Below are 20,760 nucleotides of genomic sequence, written 5' to 3'. Positions count from 1 at the left end.
CATTTACCCCAACACTACACTAAATACTAAATACACTACCATTCACATATCAAACTCTAAAACACTACCCAAACCCCCAAACACTACACTACAATACACAAACACAACACTACCCTAAATCACTACCCCCTGCATGACCCTCCCCCTTCCCCAGCCCGCTCCCTACACTCAATCACTACCCTGCACGACCCCCAAACACTACCCTAAACCCTACAATACTACCCTACACTACACAACACCACAACACTACCCTAAACCCTAAAACACTACACCCAGCATGACCCTGCCCCTATCTCCAGTCCTGTCCCCACTCCTAAACACTACCTTTCACGACCCCTGACACTACCCTAAACCCAAATACACTACTCTACACTACACAAACACAACTACACTACCCTAAAACCTAAAACACTGCACCCAGCACGACTCTGCCCCTACCCCCAAGACGGTCCCTACACTGAAACACTACCCTGCACGACCCCCCGACACTACCCTCAACCCTAAAACACTACTGTCCCTACCCCAATACCTGTCCCTACTCCCAAACACTACTCTTCAAGACCCCAGACACTACCATAAACCCAAATACACTACTCTACACTACACAAACACAACTACACTACCCTTAAACCAAAAAGACTACCCCTTGCACAACCCTCCCCTACCCTAAACCCTTAAATACTACACAGCCCCTGTTACCTCTCTCCTTGGTTTCCGGTCTTCTCACGTCACACGTCAATCAGAGGCAAATTAACCTGAATATTACTCATTATTTCGCATACCAGGGCCACAAGGTAATGTGGAGCAGGAAGCACAGAGCGGTAGATATACTAACTAACATGGTGGTGTGCAGTACGTGGACATAAGGCAATGTTAGTCTGGTTATTTTCTTTTTATTGTTATCACAGTGTGTGTGTGCTGTATGCATATGTACATAGCTGGTTGCATTGAGTGCAAAACATATAATTAGGATTGTTGAGCTAAGTGATTTTTTGGGATCAATTTTACATCTTAGTAAGCTGATCTACATCATCTGAATTAGAGACCCTTGCTCTTGAAAGTGAAATCTATTGAAAAGGAACGCACTTCCGCTGACAGTGTTTAGTTGTATAGCTCTGATTAGGATTTCAATTTTACCATTATTTAATTTTGTTTTTACCGCAGCTCCTAGTATCTTATATGCAACTGTATATGCCTCTACATCGTTATGATGAAAAGGAAGCTAGTTGAAGCGAAAGCGCGTCCGTTTACACACAACGATGCAGATAGCTTTTACTTCACATGCGTTACATGCATGCGATGTAACAACTTGCGTAGTAAAAGCTACGCGTTGTAACATTGCATGCGTTGTAACGCTTGCGAAGTAATGGTACGTGGTGTAACAGCCGCGTACTAATGGATGTTTACCGGGGATGGCACTTGCTAATCCTATACTTAAAGACTTTGCTATTAAAATGGCAAACACATTTGTTACCTTCTGGCTCCGTGTAGAAAGTATATTGTCTCAAGATAAGTATAGCTCCGCCTCTTATGGCCTAATGCCCAATATGTTTCCCCCACCGTCCCCTAAAAAATTCACTTCTGGAGGCACCACTAACACCTGATATTGAGCCAAGGACTGGTTCCCCAGGTACTAAGTTGCTGCTCTAGCCGCAAGGCCACATCTCCTCCCACAGATGACCTTGGTGGTAGACTACAGAATACTTTGGCAGAGAGGTCTCTAGTTGCCCAGGTTCTTAGTGAGCGGCTCTAGTTTGGTTTTCTGCTTTGCATTTTGGGATTTGTAGTCCCGCTTTTCCGTTATTCAAATCATACCTGTAAGTTCCTTAATGGAAAGCCAAACCGTGGTGAGGATAAGCTACTCTCGCATGAAGTTGGAAAACTTCGGAGTTCTGCTTCGGTATTTGTGTTACTTTTGAAACATTAAGCCAGCCACTTTATCGCTCACTTTGTTAGCCGCTTATTTTCGTTTGTAGGTGGGGCTTGCTTCAGTCTTTGCGTTCAGTGCCTAGGGCATGCTTTTGTCTGAACCTGGAAACAGTGGGTTTTGTCCCTCTTCTTTTTCTAGCGCAGAAAACCCATAACACTCATGAGAACGGACAGTGGGGTGGTGTACTTCCGGGAAACACTGGAGCTGGACTTGTACTTCCGGCACGGCGTCCCGGCGCTCTCCGGCCAGCTTTCTGCCGCTGGCTCCCGTACGCGGCCAGTGGAGGGGACCCTCCCCTCCGGCGCTGCCTGCTCCCCGCTCTGAGGCCCAGTGGCGGCGGTGGCGGGGCGACCTGAGGCCGCGGTGAGCGAGATATGGATAAACTGACCATCATCTCAGGATGTCTTTTTCTAGCCGCCGACATCTTCGCCATCGCGAGCATCGCCAACCCCGACTGGATCAACACCGGCGAGTCTGCAGGTGAGGAGGAAGAAGTAGGGGCGAGGTCGGTGGTAAAGGATGCTCTACAACTGGGGGCGGCTCTGCAGCATTAATTATACGGCACGGTGCCATGGCAATAAAGTGTGTGTTCTTGGAATTAAAACAGGGGTCTGCGAGTGAGCAGTCTTACGGGCCATGGATGTCTTTACCAAAGATTAACGGACTTTTATGATTTTGGGCGTGTAATAAACGTAGACCGAATGTGCATTCAGAATCTGCTTTGTATCTGGGAACCTGAAATCCGCCTAGTTATGAAGGACCTTCCTTAGGTGTGCTGTACAAGGGCGCTTCGATGCCTGTGTGCGACAGTGTTCATAATAGAGTGAGGGTGGTGGTACTGTAATTCTCCCTACATGCCTGTCTGGCAGTAACTGGATGCTGGCATCCGGTTCAAGGGGTCTTGAGAAATACCGAGTGGTGGTGAGAGGATAGTGGTCGGCGGGAAGAGAGCAGTGCCAGTGTGGACGGTTGGGATATTAAGTAAAATGAGAATAAAGGCCGGGATTCAGTAACGTGTGTGTGGTACTCTACCTTTGAGTTGAGGGTCATCAGAACAAGGATTTTCGTCCCGGGGTCTCCGATTTATTTGCAGTGGTAAAGTAGACTGAGCCGAAGGTGGTTTTATGATTGGAGAGGTTTAAGCACTGTCGCCGGAACAGTGCTCAATGCATGTTGTGTTAAAGGGATTCCGTTACAAGTATGGTGCTTATGTTTCGATGTAACTTGTTCCACTATCGAGGAGAGGGAAGATGAGTGTGAGATGATCGTGCATATTTGTAGTCCTTGTGTTTTAGTATCTATTAGAAGTTCTGAACCTGTTATTTGAGGCTGTCGACATTGGAGCAAGGTAACTGGCTCGGCCGTTAAGTATTTCTTGTTTCTTTTTTTTTTTTCTGCAGCCGCGGACATAGATCCCAATGGCACTGTTAATCATAGGAAAATATGCTTAATGCAATTTATAGTGCCGAAAAGAACCACAATTGCATTCACAATTTTAACACTTTGCTAAGTTCGAAATATCCAGGTTTGTGTCCAATGTCTTTTCATGTAGAGGCGTAGGACTGTTCTCAGAGGCTCGATAAGTGGAGGTAGGAAAAACTGAATATAGAAAAGTCCTACAATAGACGTGGCATACGATGCGCTGAAAGAACATAGGAAAACATTGACACAATTGGTTGAGAACGGCCGTAGCTGTAATTTTAGTTTCACAGGATCACGTGGAGTGTTTATACTGAAGTGTTTAAAAATGTGTTTTTTTTCACTAAGTTTTTAAAGAAAGGGATTCTCTTTAATGAATTTGTTCATGTTCTTTGTGCATACAGTGACAACGAGCGTACAGGATTAAAGGTTTCGGCATATATAGTGAGAAGTGGATTGAGTAAAGCTGGAGCCCTTTCTTTTAATGCTGGAGTTTTGAGACTGTGCTGGCGATAGTTGAGTGTGCTCAGTTTTAATGCTTTAAAATCTTTCATGCTGATTAAAAGGTGCACCAGGCTTTCAAGGGCAGCTGCATGCTGTGTGAAAGTACAAGGGATATGTGATCTATCTAGTGAGGGAGACCATTCTGTCTACCGCGTAGATTGTTTTTGTACCAAAGTGTCCATGACGGAGGAGGTTCCGATGTTGGTTCAGTTAGTGATTGTTTCAAATAAGATGTGACTTTGAGAATTTATAGGAATTTCAAAAGAAAATTGGAATTTGATCCGCAGGTAAGAGGTTTTATCGAATTAAGTTTGGCAGTATCTGAAAGGCAAAACCCCAAACCAAGCAGCTGTTTTGATCTTTTGAGTGTCCCTATATCAAATGGGATTTGGTCCAAATAGAACTGCCTTTGCTTTTTCCAGACGACACTACCCATGTAGAAGATGAGTGGTGTCTTAGTCCGTTTTGTTATATGATTCATGATTGATCCTGATGACTCTTTATGGATCCCCGAGAGGCTGCTTACGTTTAATGAAGACCTAAAGTGGGATATTTCTGAGATGGTTCGAAAATGTGTTGAGTTGCTAAGGATTTTGTAAATGGCCTCTGATCTTCCTGATCTTGGCATATTTTGAAAAGGCAAGATAATTGCTTGACCCAGGAGTATGGAGTTATGAGGAATGTAGACCATATTTTCATCAGTAACCTGTTAGTGTTTTACTTTTGCTTTGATGCATAATAAAAGTTACTATTTTTTTATGTTTGGTCGTTGGCCAGTCTTGGGCACTGAAGGAATGTCTTGGTCCTTTTGCATTTTATGGCCTTCTTCGGTGTTCCTCCCTCTACCCCTTTGCTGTGTAAGTTGCACTGGCTCCCTATCAAACAGAGAGCAAAGTTCAACGGCCGTTCTATTGCCCACAAAGCCCTCCATGGCCAGGCCCCAGCCTATATCAAGGAGCGCCTGGGGAACTATGCGCCGGGATGTACTCTTCAGTCGTCCGAGGCAGGCCTCTTGGCCTACTCACGGGTCAAAGCCGCATCCAAAGGTGGCAGAGCTTTCTCTGTCTTAATTCCCCAACTTTGGAATCAACTGCCTGAGAACCTTCGTAAAGAATCCGCACTACTCCCTTTTTAGGAAGCAACTCAAGAGACTTCTGTTTAGGGAGGCTCTGGTCACAGTCTAAATCATCCGCCAAGTGTTTATCAGCAATTGCTGGTGGACTTTGGTCTTCTCAAAGCTCTAAGAGACCTGCTGGTGATTCCGCACTATACAAACTTCAGTTAACATAACTAAAACAAAAACCTTCCTTTTCTGACCTATCCCTGGCTTATTCTGTGTCACAGGCTTACCACTCCACCCTAGCACCAGTGGAGTAACCCACAAGCTCTATAAAATGACATTGCTTGCCTATTCTCAATCACACTTCTGCGTTCGGCTCCCCAGAAGTTGTTTATTAATTGCTAGTTCGTACTGTGTGTGCACTCCAGTTTGATTGGAGACCTGCAATATGAATTTGCCTCCTGTCAAACAGTTGTGCTTTGCAGTGTCTCCTGATTTGAGCTTTATGATATGGATAATAATGTGGTGAGACCAAGGACCGGATTGGAAACCTATATTGGGGTTGCCAGAAATGTGAAAATGGGAAGTTAGTCTAAAATGTGCCATAGGGGCTTTCAAATTTGTGTCAGGCCAGCCTATATGACCCTAAAAACAGCCCCTGGCCTGGAAACTATAATGATCAGTGATACCCAAATTTATTTAACAGGCATTGATCTTTTGAAAAGAAGTTTTTTTTTTTTTTTTTTTTTTGAGGGATGGTTTTAGCTGCAAAGGCTTACCATGGTTAATACATGGGTGGACTTTTGTAAATAAGCAATACGTTGTAGGCTATGTTTTTGCAATAAACTACATATTTGCCTGCTGAAATGTGTATACATTTCGAAAGAATGTGAGGAATATCACACTGTTGACACGTTTGAATATGGCATTGGCTACTGTTAATTTTTTCAAGTTGGTATAAAGCAGTGAATGACACTGGAGAATAAATAGGTTAACAAACATTAATGGCAGGTCTGCTAGAAATAGAAGGCAGCTATACTGATCATCTTTTTAAACCTACATTTTCCCCCTGGTATGATGTTGTAAAAGATCTGAATCTTTTCCCTTTGTTTCACACTAGCATCAATAGTCTGCCATTCAGTGCTTCATGTTTCCCTATTTATACTTTTGTTTCTTATGAAATGCATTCTACATACTTCTCTACATTAACCATGAAGTTTCTATTGCTCCCTATTTTTTGAACTCTAATTTATCCACCCTGCACTCACCTCTGCCTTGACATACAATTTCGGAACTGAATTCACAAGGTCTTACCCGTCAAAGTCTCATGTTTTGTGGCCTCTTTAAACCCAGCTTTAACTCCTCCTCCCTAAATTATGTGGTTAATGTACTTACCCTATAGTCATAGGCTTTCTTAATTATTTTCCCACTATTGGCATTTTCACTCTCTTGGAAATATTGGTATTGTCTGCAAAGATGCTTTCCTTCCCTCTCATTCTTGTTACAGTCGGGCATTCGAAAACAAATTGGACGTGAACTTGACAATGGTAGCATTAGTCTTGTCATGTCTGCTCTTGCACAGGTGTTGATAAACATCCCTTTACCCTTTTTATGACCAAATGCCCTTTTTTCTTAAAATTCATTGTGCTTTCTTATTGTAAAGTCTTCATATTTGCATATATTGCAAAGCTTGCTTTGGTGACTAAAAATAATTCACTGATTCGGTTTATTATGGTATGAAATGCCTACGCCAAAGACCCGACACTAATGGACGGCTTTAGCTATCAAATTCTGGGTTGCCAGGGCAGATACTTAGAACATTGCTATTTTGCCCGTAGAGAGCTCCAAAGGAAAGAGTAATGCTATACACTGTTTCAGTTGGGCTTTCTTGGCCTGTATGTATTTCGGTTTTTCGAAAACTTGCCGCCTACACACATTCGTCTTTTAGTGTAAAATTATTACTGTGACTGACATTATGGTTTCATAAAAACGTTAATCTGACAGTTGGCTTATATTTACATTTCCTCTGCTTATGAACTAAATCATTGTTTTTTTTGTTTTGCTGTTGAACATTTTATGGAGCTGGGGACGTAATCTACAATTATGTAAAGCAACTGTCAGTTTTATATTTGATTTTATGGTTCTTGTGAAATTCTAACCCGTTCATTTTCTAGCTCTCTGCATGGTGAATTACAATTAGATTTTACCATGCCCAGGATTTTGGACTGCAGCCATGTATCGCTTTTAAAGTAAAATTATGTATTTGAATACATTTCGAGGCGCCCCTGTGAGTGTTTGTGATGTTGAAAGACTGCACCAAATGCTGCATTTTTAATTTGTACAGTGCTTGACACCCCTTTATTCCTACTGTAAGGTTTTGGGATAACTGGCCTGTGATGTTGAGGTTCAGTTTCACGTGTGTGGACTGCAAACGTGTATATTATAGTCGTCAGGCTTCAGAATGGTTTACAAATGTTTCTCTTGAACATCATACAAGGTCGCCACAGTGCTTTAAAGTCACTTTCATTTACATGATAAAGCGTTGGCTGAAGTTCTCGAATGAAACATGAAAACGTCTTTGGTAGGGTGTAAGTTACATGAGACGATATGAAGGTAAACCTATCACTAGCGGAAGATGCATATGCATTTGAAACGAGCATTTGCAATGCAATAGGTCTCGCATTATTAAAGTTAGAGCTATTGGCATTGTAAATGGCAATGCCTTTTATAATTATTATTATTATTATTATTATTTTTTTAAACATTTACAATGCTAATAGTTTAGCCCCTTCGCTGCGGGGGTAAGAGCTGTCAGCATGACCGTCAATCACAGAGAGAGTATAAAAGAGAGCAGCACTCGACAGAAAGTTAGTTTCGGTACCTGCAGGTCTGTGGACTGATGCTGGGGAATAAAATATAATGTGCACTGTTTGTTTTAAATAGTTTCTTGTGCATGCATTTAGCAAGAATTACCTTTCAAGTTATATTGGCAAACCACTCTAATGCAGGTTACGATTTTCAATGCCATAGTGCTTCAGGATTGTGAATGTAAAAGCAGAAGAGGTAATAAAATGTAATACAGATCTTGCTTTACATTAATTTATGAAACAGTCACCGTATTTGGGATTTCTATTCTGGGAAAACAGCAACCTTTCCTTTGCAAAGTAATAGGTTTGCACATCTTACTATGCACGTCACCATATCAACTTAAGAAAAAATGATCTTGTCATCAAATGCCTGCTGAAGAGTCCACTGTACACCTTCAGAAGCAGTAGATTGGTTCCGCGCTCGTAAGTATGGTCTTAAACTATTTCTGGAGTTTCGTGTTGTATATTTGCAGGGAGACTCTGGTGTACAGATGGCTGAAGGCAGGCTGTAGCCACCGTGGGTCGTGGCAATTCAAGTTTGCCTCCAGGCCGCAATGTCTGTGGCCTACAGCTGGCTGAAGGCTGCGTGAGGCTTGAGCCTTGGTAATTCAAGTTGGCCCCCAGGCCTGCCTGCAGTGAAAGCCCATAGCTGCCAAGGTTTCAGATTTGTACGAGTGACATTTTTATAATTTCAGTGTAATTATGAGTGACATTTCAACGACTATGAGTGACACTTTGTCCCGAGGGGGGCTTCTCAGGTCGAGTAGTACTGTTGTAAATATGTATATTAAGCTTGGTTAAGAAACTCGCTTTAACTAGCAGGTTTTTTAGGTTTCGCCTGGGGCACGGAGCGTTAGCTCCGCCCCCAGAGAAATCTTATGTCTCTACAGTGTACTCTTAGTCCCGCCCTCTGTTCCATTGGCTAGCTCCATAAACGGAGGCTAGCCATTGGAACAGAGATCTGTCCGTCAAGGCTGGACCAGATTCGGGGGCGTTCCCGAGATTTTTTCCCTCTCCACCCACTTCTGTTCGTCATCACGGTGGTGGGTGTGTGTTATTTTTTTTTTTCGAGTGGGCCTGTTTTGTTCCTTTTCAAAGTGTCTGTTGTTGGAGTTGGCTGCAAGATTCGAGTTCCCACGAGGCGATCAGGTAAGGAGCATTTTGTTTATAAATGTGCGTGCGCTGTGATCCTCCCCCCCCACCCCTCCCGCTGTCCGTGAGCATTTTGTTTATAAATGTGTTTTCACTTTGTAAGTTTACGTACACTTCTAGTGCTGGAGCGCTTTATGTGCCTCTATAGCGCTTGGAAGCGCGTTGCTGCTGGAGGCCGGCGGCGGATCGGCGCGGGAGCCCACTCCGCTTATTTTGCCGACTTGGATTTGCCCAGTTATTTATTTAATTAGTGAGTGCCCACCTCGCGATGCCTGCCTAGCGAGGGCCACCGCGCTGCCCGCGGCGACCCGGAAGTACCTGGCCGGCCGGCCAATCCCTTCGCGGCCGGCCGGAAGTCCCGCCCCCGCAGCCCGGGGGAGGGAAAGGGAAGCCTTGGTGTTTGGGGGAAGCCTTTGCCGGTGTTGCCGGTCTCCCATGCCTGGAGGGAGACCGGAGAGGAGCCTGACGAGGGAGGAGCGGAGGGGCCGCGGGGCACATTGTCGGTGCCCGCCCCCACCGCAAATCCGTACCGGCAGCAAGGAGAAGCCTGGCGGTGCGAGGAGGAGGGCAGCTTCAGGCGCAGGCGGGGCTCCGGTGTCGTGGAGAGCCCCGCGCTGCCTCAAGAAGAGCCTGGGGTGTTGCTGGCCGGGACAGAGCTGTGCGCAAGTGACCCCGCGGGAGTAGCCGGTGGCGCGGTGGCCGCGCAGTCAGACTGCACTCTCAGAGCGGTGAGTGGGTCACGCTCCTCTTTCCCTCTATAAGCGTCGGGATTATGAGACCCATTTGTGGCTAAAGATTGCCAGGGGTGGCTGTAGTCCGTCCTCTAGGGGCCCATAGAGCGGCTCTGCTGAGGAATGAACACGTAGGCCCCGATGGAGGCTGGAATCCTTTGTCTTGCTGAAGGAGCTCAGCGCTGCGAGGCACCGGGACCTCTTCGAGGCCCGTTACTTCACCCCACGGCTCGCCTGACCCACTCCATACTGCCGTTTTCTGAGGGGGTGATATGCGCACAGGCAGGAGCGCGGGATCCGCCACTGTCGTCAGGCTTCCTCACAGCCCTCCCTGCAGGAGCTTAATGCACCTCACCGCCCTCCCTGCAGGAGCTCAATGCACCTCACCGCCCTCCCTGCAACTCACAGCCCTCCTTCCAACTCCCAGCCCTCCTTCCAACTCCCAGCCCTCCTTCCAACTCCCAGCCCTCCTTCCAACTCCCAGCCCTCCTTCCAACTCCCAGCCCTCCTTCCAACTCCCAGCCCTCCTTCCAACTCCCAGCCCTCCTTCCAACTCCCAGCCCTCCTTCCACCTCCCAGCCCTTCCTGCAGGAGCTCACTGCACCTCACAATCCTTCTTGCAGGAGCTCACTGCACCCCACAGCCCTCCCTGCAGGAGCTCACTGCACCCCCCAGGTGGTTAAGCTGATCTTGCGAGAATAGCTCTGGTTGGTTCCGGAAGTGGGGGGTCTACGACTTTGAGACCGCCTTCTCCGTGTTTATTCCACCTGGCTTGGCTGTGGCAGACACTTGTTTGATATTGGACAAGGTGAGAGCAACTCGACGTGACAGCTTCTTGCATTTCCACCAGAATTTCCAGCCTGTCCTCTCCCTGCCTGTTGTCGTGTCCCGGCGGCAGCAGGCAGGAGCGTGCACTGCGTCCCCGAAGTAACAGCCCTAAAGCAAGCAAGAAGTACGCCCCCCTCCCACCAATCCCTGTTAGGTAGTGGAAACTGTCCAAACTGGGGTGCAGACAGCCCCTCTCACCTTTCGGCTTGGTACCACTGCACCAGCCGCACTACTTCCCTACTGACCGTTCTCCACTTCAGCCCCGTCTAAATTACAATTCCTGCTTGTGACCCTTTTGCCTGCTTGTGCCTCCGTGTGCCCCTGTTGCCTGCTTGTGCCTTCGTGTGCCCCTGTTGCCTGCTTGTGCCTTCGTGTGCCCCTGTTGCCTGCTTGTGCCTCCGTGTGCCCCTGTTGCCTGCTTGTGCCCCTGTTGCCTGCTTGTGCCTCAGTTTTCGTGCCCCTGTCGCCTGCTTGTGCCTCAGTTTTCGTGCCCCTGTTGCCTGCTTGTGCCTCTGTTTTCGTGCCCCTGTTGCCTGCTTGTGCCTGCTTGTGCCCCTGTTGCCTGCTTGTGCCTCCGTGTGCCCCTGTTGCCTGCTTGTGCCCCTGTTGCCTGCTTGTGCCTCCGTGTGCCCCTGTTGCCTGCTTGTGCCTCCGTGTGCCCCTGTTGCCTGCTTGTGCCTCCGTGTGCCCCTGTTGCCTGCTTGTGCCTCCGTGTGCCCTTGTTGCCTGCTTGTGGCTCCGTGTGCCCCTGTTGCCTGCTTGTGGCTCCGTGTGCCCCTGTTGCCTGCTTGTGGCTCCGTGTGCCCCTGTTGCCTGCTTGTGGCTCCGTGTGCCCCTGTTGCCTGCTTGTGGCTCCGTGTGCCCCTGTTGCCTGCTTGTGGCTCCGTGTGCCCCTGTTGCCTGCTTGTGGCTCCGTGTGCCCCTGTTGCCTGCTTGTGCCTCCGTGTGCCCCTGTTGCCTGCTTGTGCCTCCGTGTGCCCCTGTTGCCTGCTTGTGCCACGTGGGTGTGTGTGTAGGGCTCTGTGTGGCTGTGTGTGTGGGGAGCTTTGTGTGGCTGTGTGTGGGGAGCTTTGTGTGGCTGTGTGTGTGGGGAGCTTTGTGTGGCTGTGTGTGTGGGGAGCTTTGTGTGGCTGTGTGTGTGGGGAGCTTTGTGTGGCTGTGTGTGTGGGGAGCTTTGTGTGGCTGTGTGTGTGGGGAGCTTTGTGTGGCTGTGTGTGTGGGGAGCTTTGTGTGGCTGTGTGTGTGGGGAGCTTTGTGTGGCTGTGTGTGTGGGGAGCTTTGTGTGGGGAGCTTTGTGTGGGGAGCTTTGTGTGGCTGTGTGTGTGGAGGGCTTTGTGTGGCTGTGTGTGTGGGTAGCTGTGTGTGGGGGGGGGCTCTGTGTGGGTGTGTGTGTGGGGGGGCTCTGTGTGTGTCATTTGCGAGAGATAAAGCTAGTGGCATTGTAAATGACAATGCCATTTATTTATGTTAAAAAAACATAAATAAAAATGTCAAGAGCAATGCCAATAGCTCTAACTTTAACAAAGGCGAAACCATTGCATTGTAAATGCTTGTTTGGCATTCCATTCAGACTGTGAATTTAGAAAAGATTCATTTCTCGTGGCTGGCTCTCTTCCTTTTATCACCCCTTTTTTCCAAAAGATTAAAAAGTACAGAAGTGCGGAAAGTGGTGCGCGCGTGAAAGTCTTCCAGAGAAGCCGGCCACCGCCGCGGCATGTTTAGCACACGCAGACATGCAAACACATACAACAAAATTACACACGGGCGCCCACACGAAGTACATGCCGCGCTCTGGTCAATTTGGGAAGTGTGAAATTGGATTGGACTTGACTTTGCTTTGGTGAAAGTTATCGATACTGGCTGACGTATAACGTGCTGATCGCGTGCTGGGGAGGGGGAGGGTGGGTTGTGCAATTCAATTAAACAGCTGGGGCTTTTGAGGGTTGAGCTGAGAGGAATGTAAATAAATAAAGTTGGTGAGCTGCTTTTTTGCATGGTGTTCTTGTGCAGCCGGCTCAGGGAGAGCCCATGAAGACAGGAAGAATGTATTAGCGTGCTTCACAAGCACCGATTCTTACAAATATGTGCACAAGTCCTATATGAGCTCCATTTGCATTACAGACAAACACGTTAACTTTTAGGTGCGGAGAGATTAAAGTGATTTGCCCAAAATCACAGAATGTTAATCCTGCCACGCCGCCAAGACTCGAATATGGTCGCGCGGAGGGTACGGGGGGGGGGGGGGCCGGTTGCGTGTGGGGGCCGGTTGCGTGTGGGGGCCGGTTGCGTGTGGGGGCCGAGGGAGAATAAAATGTGAAAACTTACCTGACCGTCTCTGCTCCTGGTCTGCATTGGCGCCTCTTCAGGAACAGCACTGGAGTGGCAACCCCACAGACAATCCTGGCGCTGCTGCAGCACCCGGCATCCTGCGCATGCTCTTACTGATACGCATGCGCACAAACGAGGGGGAAGATCAGCCAGATGGGAAGATTGAAACTACGGTACACCGGGATTCCCGAGGAAACGCTGTGCCCGCCTCCCTGCTCGGGGCCGCGCTGCCCTTAATTACACTGGCCACGCCTCTTTTAGAGACCCCCAGTTTATTCATCCCACTTAAAGCTCTGGTTGTATTATAGATTTTTGACGGAAGCAGTAAAACACCAGTCTAGCGGCACACTATGCCAAGCACAGATTTTTAGCCTATGTGTTTTTAAGCCACGCCCTTAATTACATCGGCCACGCCCCGCCCCCAAAACTCGTGCCGCTGGGGGCAGATCTAGCCCCCCTCCCTGCTAGCCACTGCACGATGGCCTACTGCATAATTCCCTTACAGAAGTTAACTTGTCAGTTGAAGTAGATACGCGCCATTTGGATTGTCAAATGCACCTTACTTCCAGCGAAAGTATCCCTCCCCAAGAGTCGAATGTAAGAATTCGTTTATATCGCCTTATGACCCTGTCTCCTAGCCGCATATTTCCACCTCCGAAAAGTAGTTAGGGTTTTCATTGCTCTGCCCAAACTTCACTCTGCAGCAGATTTATTTTAGCTAATCCTAAATTTAATTTCGCTTCAGAATCTACGATCAGTGGCCTTCCGGAAATATGCTTTTAGAGCGAACGAGGCGGTTTTGATGGCGAAGAGGTAGTCTCCCGTTTATAATTGCTGAATGACTGCTAAATTCTGTTTAATTTACTGAAACGTTAATCTGTGGCCTCAAAGCATTTTAACTTGCAAGGGTCATTTAAAAATGGAGTATGTATGTTAAAGTTAATTTTGGAAGTGGCTGCGGAAGTCAGAATTGAGCTCTGTCGATTGAGAAGTGAATACAAAGGCAGCAGGATAAAAAGATGACATGAAAGTGTGCGATCGCGAGGAAAAACTTGTAGTTTTAAACAGCTCTGCAACATATTTATTCTGATTGCGTATGTGAGGAAAAAGTCTGACAGATACAGATGCCATTGATTTTTGTGAACTCAGGAAGCGAGTGGTTTGGAGCAAAGAAATGCAATCTGTCTGACATATGAGGCGCCGGGGAATAGACCGCGAGCTCGAAATAATTCTTATAGCAGGAGCTGCGCGCCTTTTCTGGTGGAATAGACGTTTAATGTCTTTGAAGCTGTAGAAAAAAGCACATTACCCTCTTGTGACTCTTTCCTTCTTGTCAGTATTATGTTCTTGCTGCAGAAAGCGGCTGATGAGGAAGATTACGTAAATAATCCTACTTTAACAAGGCACTCGCAGACCTGAAAACAATTAGCGCAATCTGACAGTGCTTGCATGGTTAGTCCGGCAGGGCGACGTAACCGAAACCTTCCATGGGGCGGGACTTCCGTCTTCGGAAGCCCGTGCACGCGCCCACGGAGACAAGCAGTGCTGATGACGCGGGGCTCCCATGGCCGAGGGAGAGCCCCGCGGAGGCTGCAAGACTGACTTTAGAATGGCGGTAAGTGGCGCTGGGGGCTTGTATGTATGTATGTGGCGGTGGCGGGGCTCTGTATGTGAGTGTATGTAGGTGCGCTCCTGTGTGTGTGCGGCGGGGGGGGCCCTAGGGGGGGTGTGCGCGCACGTGTATGTGTGTGTGTGTGTGTGTGTGTGTGTGCGCGCCTTCCTGCCTGCGTGTGTATGTGTGTGTTCAGGGAATCTGTGGCAGGGGACGTGCGCGGCGCCGGGCTGGGCGTGCGCGTTCGTGCACCCAAATCCAGCAGAAAAGCGCGTAACACCCTCTTGTCCGTCCTTCCCCCGAGACAGGCAACATTAAGTCTCCACCTGGACGCATCCTTCGGATGCGAATTCCAGGCTCGACCTAAAAAGGAGTTCATCCTGGGATTGTCCATCTGCCACTGCCCGCGGAGTGACAACCTGTGTGAGAAGACTCCTCCTGCCCTGAGACCTTTGGATAGACTGTTAGAGCTGTGAAAGTTCCCTTCCATGGATGGCGAGCCTTCAATCCTCGTCCCCTGCACCCAGGACATGTGTCTCTGGCGGGGAGCCAATGGCGGAGGACCTCCTGAAGCCTGTCACATATCTGAGCCCATCCATCACCCCTCTGACATTTGCATGACAAAGAAACTTCAATCAAACCTCGCCCATCAATCTGATAACAACACATATGCGTCAAAATCTGCCTTCAAAGACTTTAAAAGGGAGAAAAAGTTCAAATTATGCACGACTTGTTTTAAAGTGTTAAAATGCCCCAAGTTATAACATCTCCCCAAAAGCATCCAAGCCTGTATTTATGCAAAAAAGACCCCTACCCTGAAGCTCTGGCCTGCAGAGAACGGTTTTTAGGAATGGGACACGGTGGAGTTTATTTAACATAAGCCTTTTTGGGAAGCATATTGGAGCCGCAGAATAATTCTAACTTTTCTGTGATTGGGGGCTGGCGAGAATGCAGGTCTGGCAGTAAAAGGGCTTTGTTACAGAGACCAGGCTGGCCAAGCTATGTAATTGAATCAATACACTGATGAGTTGATGAAACAAGGTTAGAAATACCCAACTGCCTCTTTCGTGGGAATAATAAAATCATTTTGTAAAACGCAGACCTGGGATGCTTTCAAATCAAATGTATGTTTAGACTGCTTATACTGAACAAAGTTCTTGGTTCTAAAAAAAATGCACTATTCATGCACTGAGCAGCTGCAGTAACAAAACCATTTTCGATTCAATAAAATGCTGCTACAATAGCAATAGCGCCATGAGGTATAGCTTTTGGTCTGCACTGGTGGGCTCCAGAGGCGCTGTCTGATGCGACTAGATTGCCTCCTTTTAAGCGAGCAATCTAGCAGGGCGAAAGGGAGACAGCAGCGGCCGCTGACAAAGACGAGTCCGGGAAGGTAACATTTATTTACTTGTTGGGACACAGGAGACACTAGCATGTAACAATATGACGCCCACAGTGCGCGCGTGTGTGTGTGTGTGTGTGTGTGTGTGTGTGTGTGCCTTCCTGCCTGCGTGTGTATGTGTGTGTTCAGGGAATCTGTGGCAGGGGACGTGCACGGCGCCGGGCGTGCGCGTTCGCGCACCCAAATCCAGCAGAAAAGCGCGTAACACCCTCTTGTCCGTCCTTCCCCTGAGACAGGCAACATTAAGTCTCCACCTGGACGCATCCTTTGGATGCGAATTCCAGGCTCGACCTAAAAAAGGAATTATTTCTATTTATGTAGTGTTCGACATTTATTATTGGGGAACTATTTACGGGTAAACTGGATATGTACAAATGCCATTAATTAAAATGTTCTTGGCAAGAGATGTAAACTAAATGCAGGTTTGTTCTCCACCAGAAAACATTTATTTTGACATTACTGTACCACAATTTTTAACTAAAAATATATATGACAACGGAGAGTGCCAGTGCTCCAGTATGCTCTAGTCCGTCTGCGGGTTGGCCCTCAAAACTGCGCCACACCACAAATTAGCCAAGCATTGCCCTGAAGTGGCTTGTAAGTGATCTGAAACACTTAAGAAATTACCAGCAAATAAAGAGTAAGCACATGATTCTGGCATTTCTCATAACTTTGTTTGCTTACCTTTTTTCCTTCCTTTTACGGTGTATCGTCTTTTTTTGTGTGTACGTTTTTATTGACATTTGTACAATAAAGAAAGCAATAGTGTCATACAGAACATATCTGGATATTGTACCAAATTTCGATAACAGTTGAAGTCCTAATCCCAAAGGCTCAATCCCGTTTCCCTTCCAGTGGATTTACCCAAATGAACTTCTGGTAGAGGAGTTCAGAGGCTCATACTTTGGAGAAGGCATACAATTAATTTACTCCGTCACTACCAGACACTGTTTAATCTTTTTGCCAGTTCTTCTACCAGATATAAGAGCCATTCCCCCAAGTCTCATGACAAAAATGGTACCTCACATGTGTGGGTAGGCCTAGTGCCCACGACAGGAAACTCCTCAAAACATACTGTGGTGACTTCAAATTATTGATCACAAAAAGACCTGGTTTTGCGAGGGAGACACCACCGTATTTAGTTCCGGGCTTGGCGGGCATCTAGGGGACACTACTAAACAAGATATTTCTGAAAACTAGACACCCAGTCGACAGTGTTGCGTGCCTCGCAGAAGTTCTGAGATGGGGGGATAAGTAATGTGACTCTCTCAGGATTAGAGAGTTTAGACATAATTTGAAAAGATCTCCTTAGATTTGTAAATGGAGAGGAGAATTTATTTTGGGGGGAGGGGGAGAAGCGGATTTAGCTTGCAGAATCTGAATTTTAGTCTTTGAGATTATTTTTATTGACCTTCTTTCTTATTGGAGGAGTAGTCGTTTCGCCACTTACGTTCATACCAGTGCAGTTCGAGCTTAGCTAGTTTTAGGTTGTCTTTGAACCCTTTAGTTGCGTTGCGCTGCCTGGCTAGTTTAGATTTACGCAGCGGAGCATGAATATTACTTGGCTGTTGTTCAACCAGCTAGCGCCTTTCCAGAAAGATCAATGTTATGACCTAAATCCAGTTAAGACTGCCAAGGAGTTACTGCAAACAGTGTACTGGGGATGCTCAGACGTGAGTCCCAGGCACTCCACACCACTGGAATCAAGGTAGCCGGGCTGAAGAGAGGTGTTACCTCGAAACCGGGCCGGTCCTCGGATGCTTGTTTCCGTTCTGGGAAGGACATGGCTTTTGTAGTTCGGACTGGACTGTTCCCATGGGGCACAGGGTCAGCGCTGATTTGCATATCGCCATTGTCTAACCCAGGGTGGTGTGGAGTGGAAAAACGATGGATTTGGGCCCAGATCTTTGGACTGGGGTGAATGTGTGACATTGATCCACATTCTGTCCATCATTGTTGTGTTTGCAGTTACCGCTCTAAGTGTACTGGGGATGCTCAGATGTGAGTCCCAGGCACTCCACACCACTGGAATTAAGCTAGCCGGGCTGAAGAGAGGTGTTACCTCGAAACCGGGCCGGTCCTCGGATGCTTGTTTCCGTTCTGGGAAGGACATGGCTTTTGTAGTTCGGACTGGACTGTTCCCATGGGGCACAGGGTCAGCGCTGATTTGCATATCGCCATTGTCTAACCCAGGGTGGTGTGGAGTGGAAAAACGATGGATTTGGGCCCAGATCTTTGGACTGGGGTGAATGTGTGACATTGATCCACATTCTGTCCATCATTGTTGTGTTTGCTGCCAAGGAGTTACAGCAGGAATTCATATCGACATGAGACCTACTCCTGGCCAGTATTCCAGGAAAAGGTAGTGTTTCTATTAAGGGGGGGGGCAGCCGGGCCGATAAGAATTTAATAAGTTAATAGACCACACACATTGGGATACCGTGAGGTTAGACAAGAGTAGATTAGTGGACCAAGCTTGGTCTAGCATGTGACCTTTAATTTGAGTTGGTGTACATGCATTTTGTTCAAGATTTAGACTACTGAGGTGGTCTGAGATGTCCATAGGTATCTGCCGTCCGTTCTAGTCAGTGGCCCAATAATTAAAATAGCACGACTAATAAAATGTTTGCATGGTCGATAAGGAAGTGGTTAACACTGAGAATAGTTTGGAAAAGTGCTACATCTATTCAGCTCTTTAAGTGAGGCTACATATGAGTGGTGAAGTCAAGGATTCCAGTTTGATCGTTAAGCTGTCTATACCAGGGATGTTTAGATGAACTAATTTATAAAATATGAGATGTTGCTTAATGACTGTGGCTTCACCACCTCCTATTGTGCCGGCTGGTCCATTGGCAAACATATGTAATAGTCCTCAGGGAGGGTGGCTAGGATGTCAGGTGCAGATTAATCAGTAAGCCAAGCTAAATGTTCGAAGGGTGTGGTGGCTTGGCCGCAGGACTAAAGATATATCAGGCGATCTGGTTATTGTTAACTTTTTTTTTTTTTTTTTTTTTTTTTTTTTTGCAACAACATTTTATTGGTTTTTCACAGCAACTGACAAACAAATGATTGCTGGCACCCATTATACATATCATAGATCAATGTCTCAATTATTGCGCCCCACATATCAACACCCTACCTTCCCCCCCCCCCCCACCCGCTCTACCCCCACCCCACCGTGCCAGTGTGCCTCATGTGTCGAGCTCTAGGTGCAACATAACACAGCATGAAAGTGCAAGTGTCTCTCCTCAGTACTCAGGCTGCGGTTCCCCAACCCAGATGGATTCCAAACACCCTGTGAGTCCGTGCATGCATCATCATCCCATCCCCACAGCACCCGGTGTGATGTTCTAGTCCCCTAAGCGCTAGCCGGATCGCGGTCCTAGCTTGCAACGTCACCCGTGGATGTCCCCGCCCTCCCCGTTGCCATCTCTTCCCCTTGGCTCGCTTGCGCCTCCTCCTCACTATCCTCCGCGACCTCTGACATTGATTGCAATTCTGCCACTAGCGCGCACCACGCCCTGGCTGTTTCTAGAGCCTTATCATTAGCTGCGCGGGCGGCCAATTGTAAGCGGAGAGTCCCTTCACTGGACGCCCATTGCTGGAAACACCACCGCCATCTCAGGAAGCTAGGTCCCCCCCTAGATTTCCAATGTAGGGTGAGCTCCCTCTTGGCCAGGATCAGCCCCAGGTCGATAAATTTACTGGTAACCTTCGTGGTTGGGGTGTGTGGGAACCAGAGTAAGAGGCAAACTCCCATGTCCGTTTCAACTTGACGTCCAGTGACCTCATTCAGACAGGTCACAACAGCAGCCCAGTATGAACCAAGCCCCGCGCAGGCCCAAAACATGTGACCGAAATCAGCCCCCTCTGAATCACAACGGGGACAAGCCGATTGCGCCCCGCCAAAAACCCATCAGATCTTGGCCGGCGTCCAGTACGCTCTATGGAGTGTGAAGTATTGGACCAATTGGAACCGGACGTTGCGCGTGCCCTTCCAGGCCCGGCGCACAAGCTGGGGCCACGTTGTCTCCGGTATCTGTCGGCCTAGGTCCGTCTCCCAGCGTTCCCGCAGTTTATCCAGTGGGGGGGGGGGGGTCAACTAGCGCCAGTCTCCTATACAAACACGTAACGGCTTTAAAGGTGCCAGCTGCCATCACAACATACTGGCATCCCAAAGACGTAGGCGGCTCTGCCCGACCCGTCTTCCATCGTCTCTGGATCGCGGAGACCAAAGCCGCATGGAGTAAGAAGTCGCCTCTCGGCAAATCAAACGCCTCTTGCAAGTCAGAAAATGACAGAAGGCACCATCCCTATACAAGTCTCCTACCATATGGAGCCCACAGTCTTCCCAAGCGGCCAGCCCCGACCAGTCCCCGCCGTGCGGCAAGGCCGTGCACATGCCCAAGGGGATCTCCGGCGCATACGGAACATGGATACCCGCCCGCTTCTGACTACGAAGCCAACAATGTCGGAAGGTACGTTCCTCCAGAGACAGCCGGTCCAGGCGAAGTCCCTGCTGGAGCAATATAAAGGACAAGACATGGCGCTGTATAATCCTGTCCTGTGGACCGTCCGGACCCCTAAACTCCCGTGCCACCGCCTGGGTGAACCACTGCAGCTGTGCCGCCAGGTAATACCATTCAAAATCCGGCACAGCCAGTCCCCCCTCCTCCCGTGATCGAAGTAGGGTGGAGAGAGCTACGCGCCTCCTGCCAGAGCCCCATATGAATCCTATCACCATTGACCTCAAAGTCCGAAAGAAGGAGAGCGGGATCCGCACCGGTAACATGCAGAAAAAATAGAGCAAACGCGGGAGGACTACCATCTTTAGTAATGCTATTCGTCCGGCCACGGATAGGGGGAGGGTACGCCAGAATCCGATACTGCCCCTGATGCCTCTCAACGCTCTGCCCACATTTCCCTC

At 48.1% G+C, this 20,760-nt stretch overlaps 1 protein-coding gene across 1 annotated transcript in view; it reads left to right on the top strand.

Annotated features, from left to right (window-relative positions):
* Positions 1-2,109: 2,109 nt before the first annotated feature.
* MOSMO (modulator of smoothened) overlaps positions 2,110-20,760 on the top strand; it is a 159,069-nt gene continuing 140,418 nt past the window's right edge. The window contains exon 1 of the mRNA XM_078665063.1: positions 2,110-2,410. Within this exon, the coding sequence (XP_078521189.1) occupies positions 2,305-2,410 (106 nt within the window). The 5' untranslated portion in view covers positions 2,110-2,304. The remainder of the gene's footprint in view (positions 2,411-20,760) is intronic.

Source organism: Lissotriton helveticus, chromosome 10, assembly GCF_964261635.1.
Source record: "Lissotriton helveticus chromosome 10, aLisHel1.1, whole genome shotgun sequence".
NCBI classification, from domain to species: domain Eukaryota; kingdom Metazoa; phylum Chordata; class Amphibia; order Caudata; family Salamandridae; genus Lissotriton; species Lissotriton helveticus.
The sequence above is the reverse complement of the archived record's forward strand: the minus strand, read 5'-3'. Positions and strand labels throughout refer to the sequence as shown.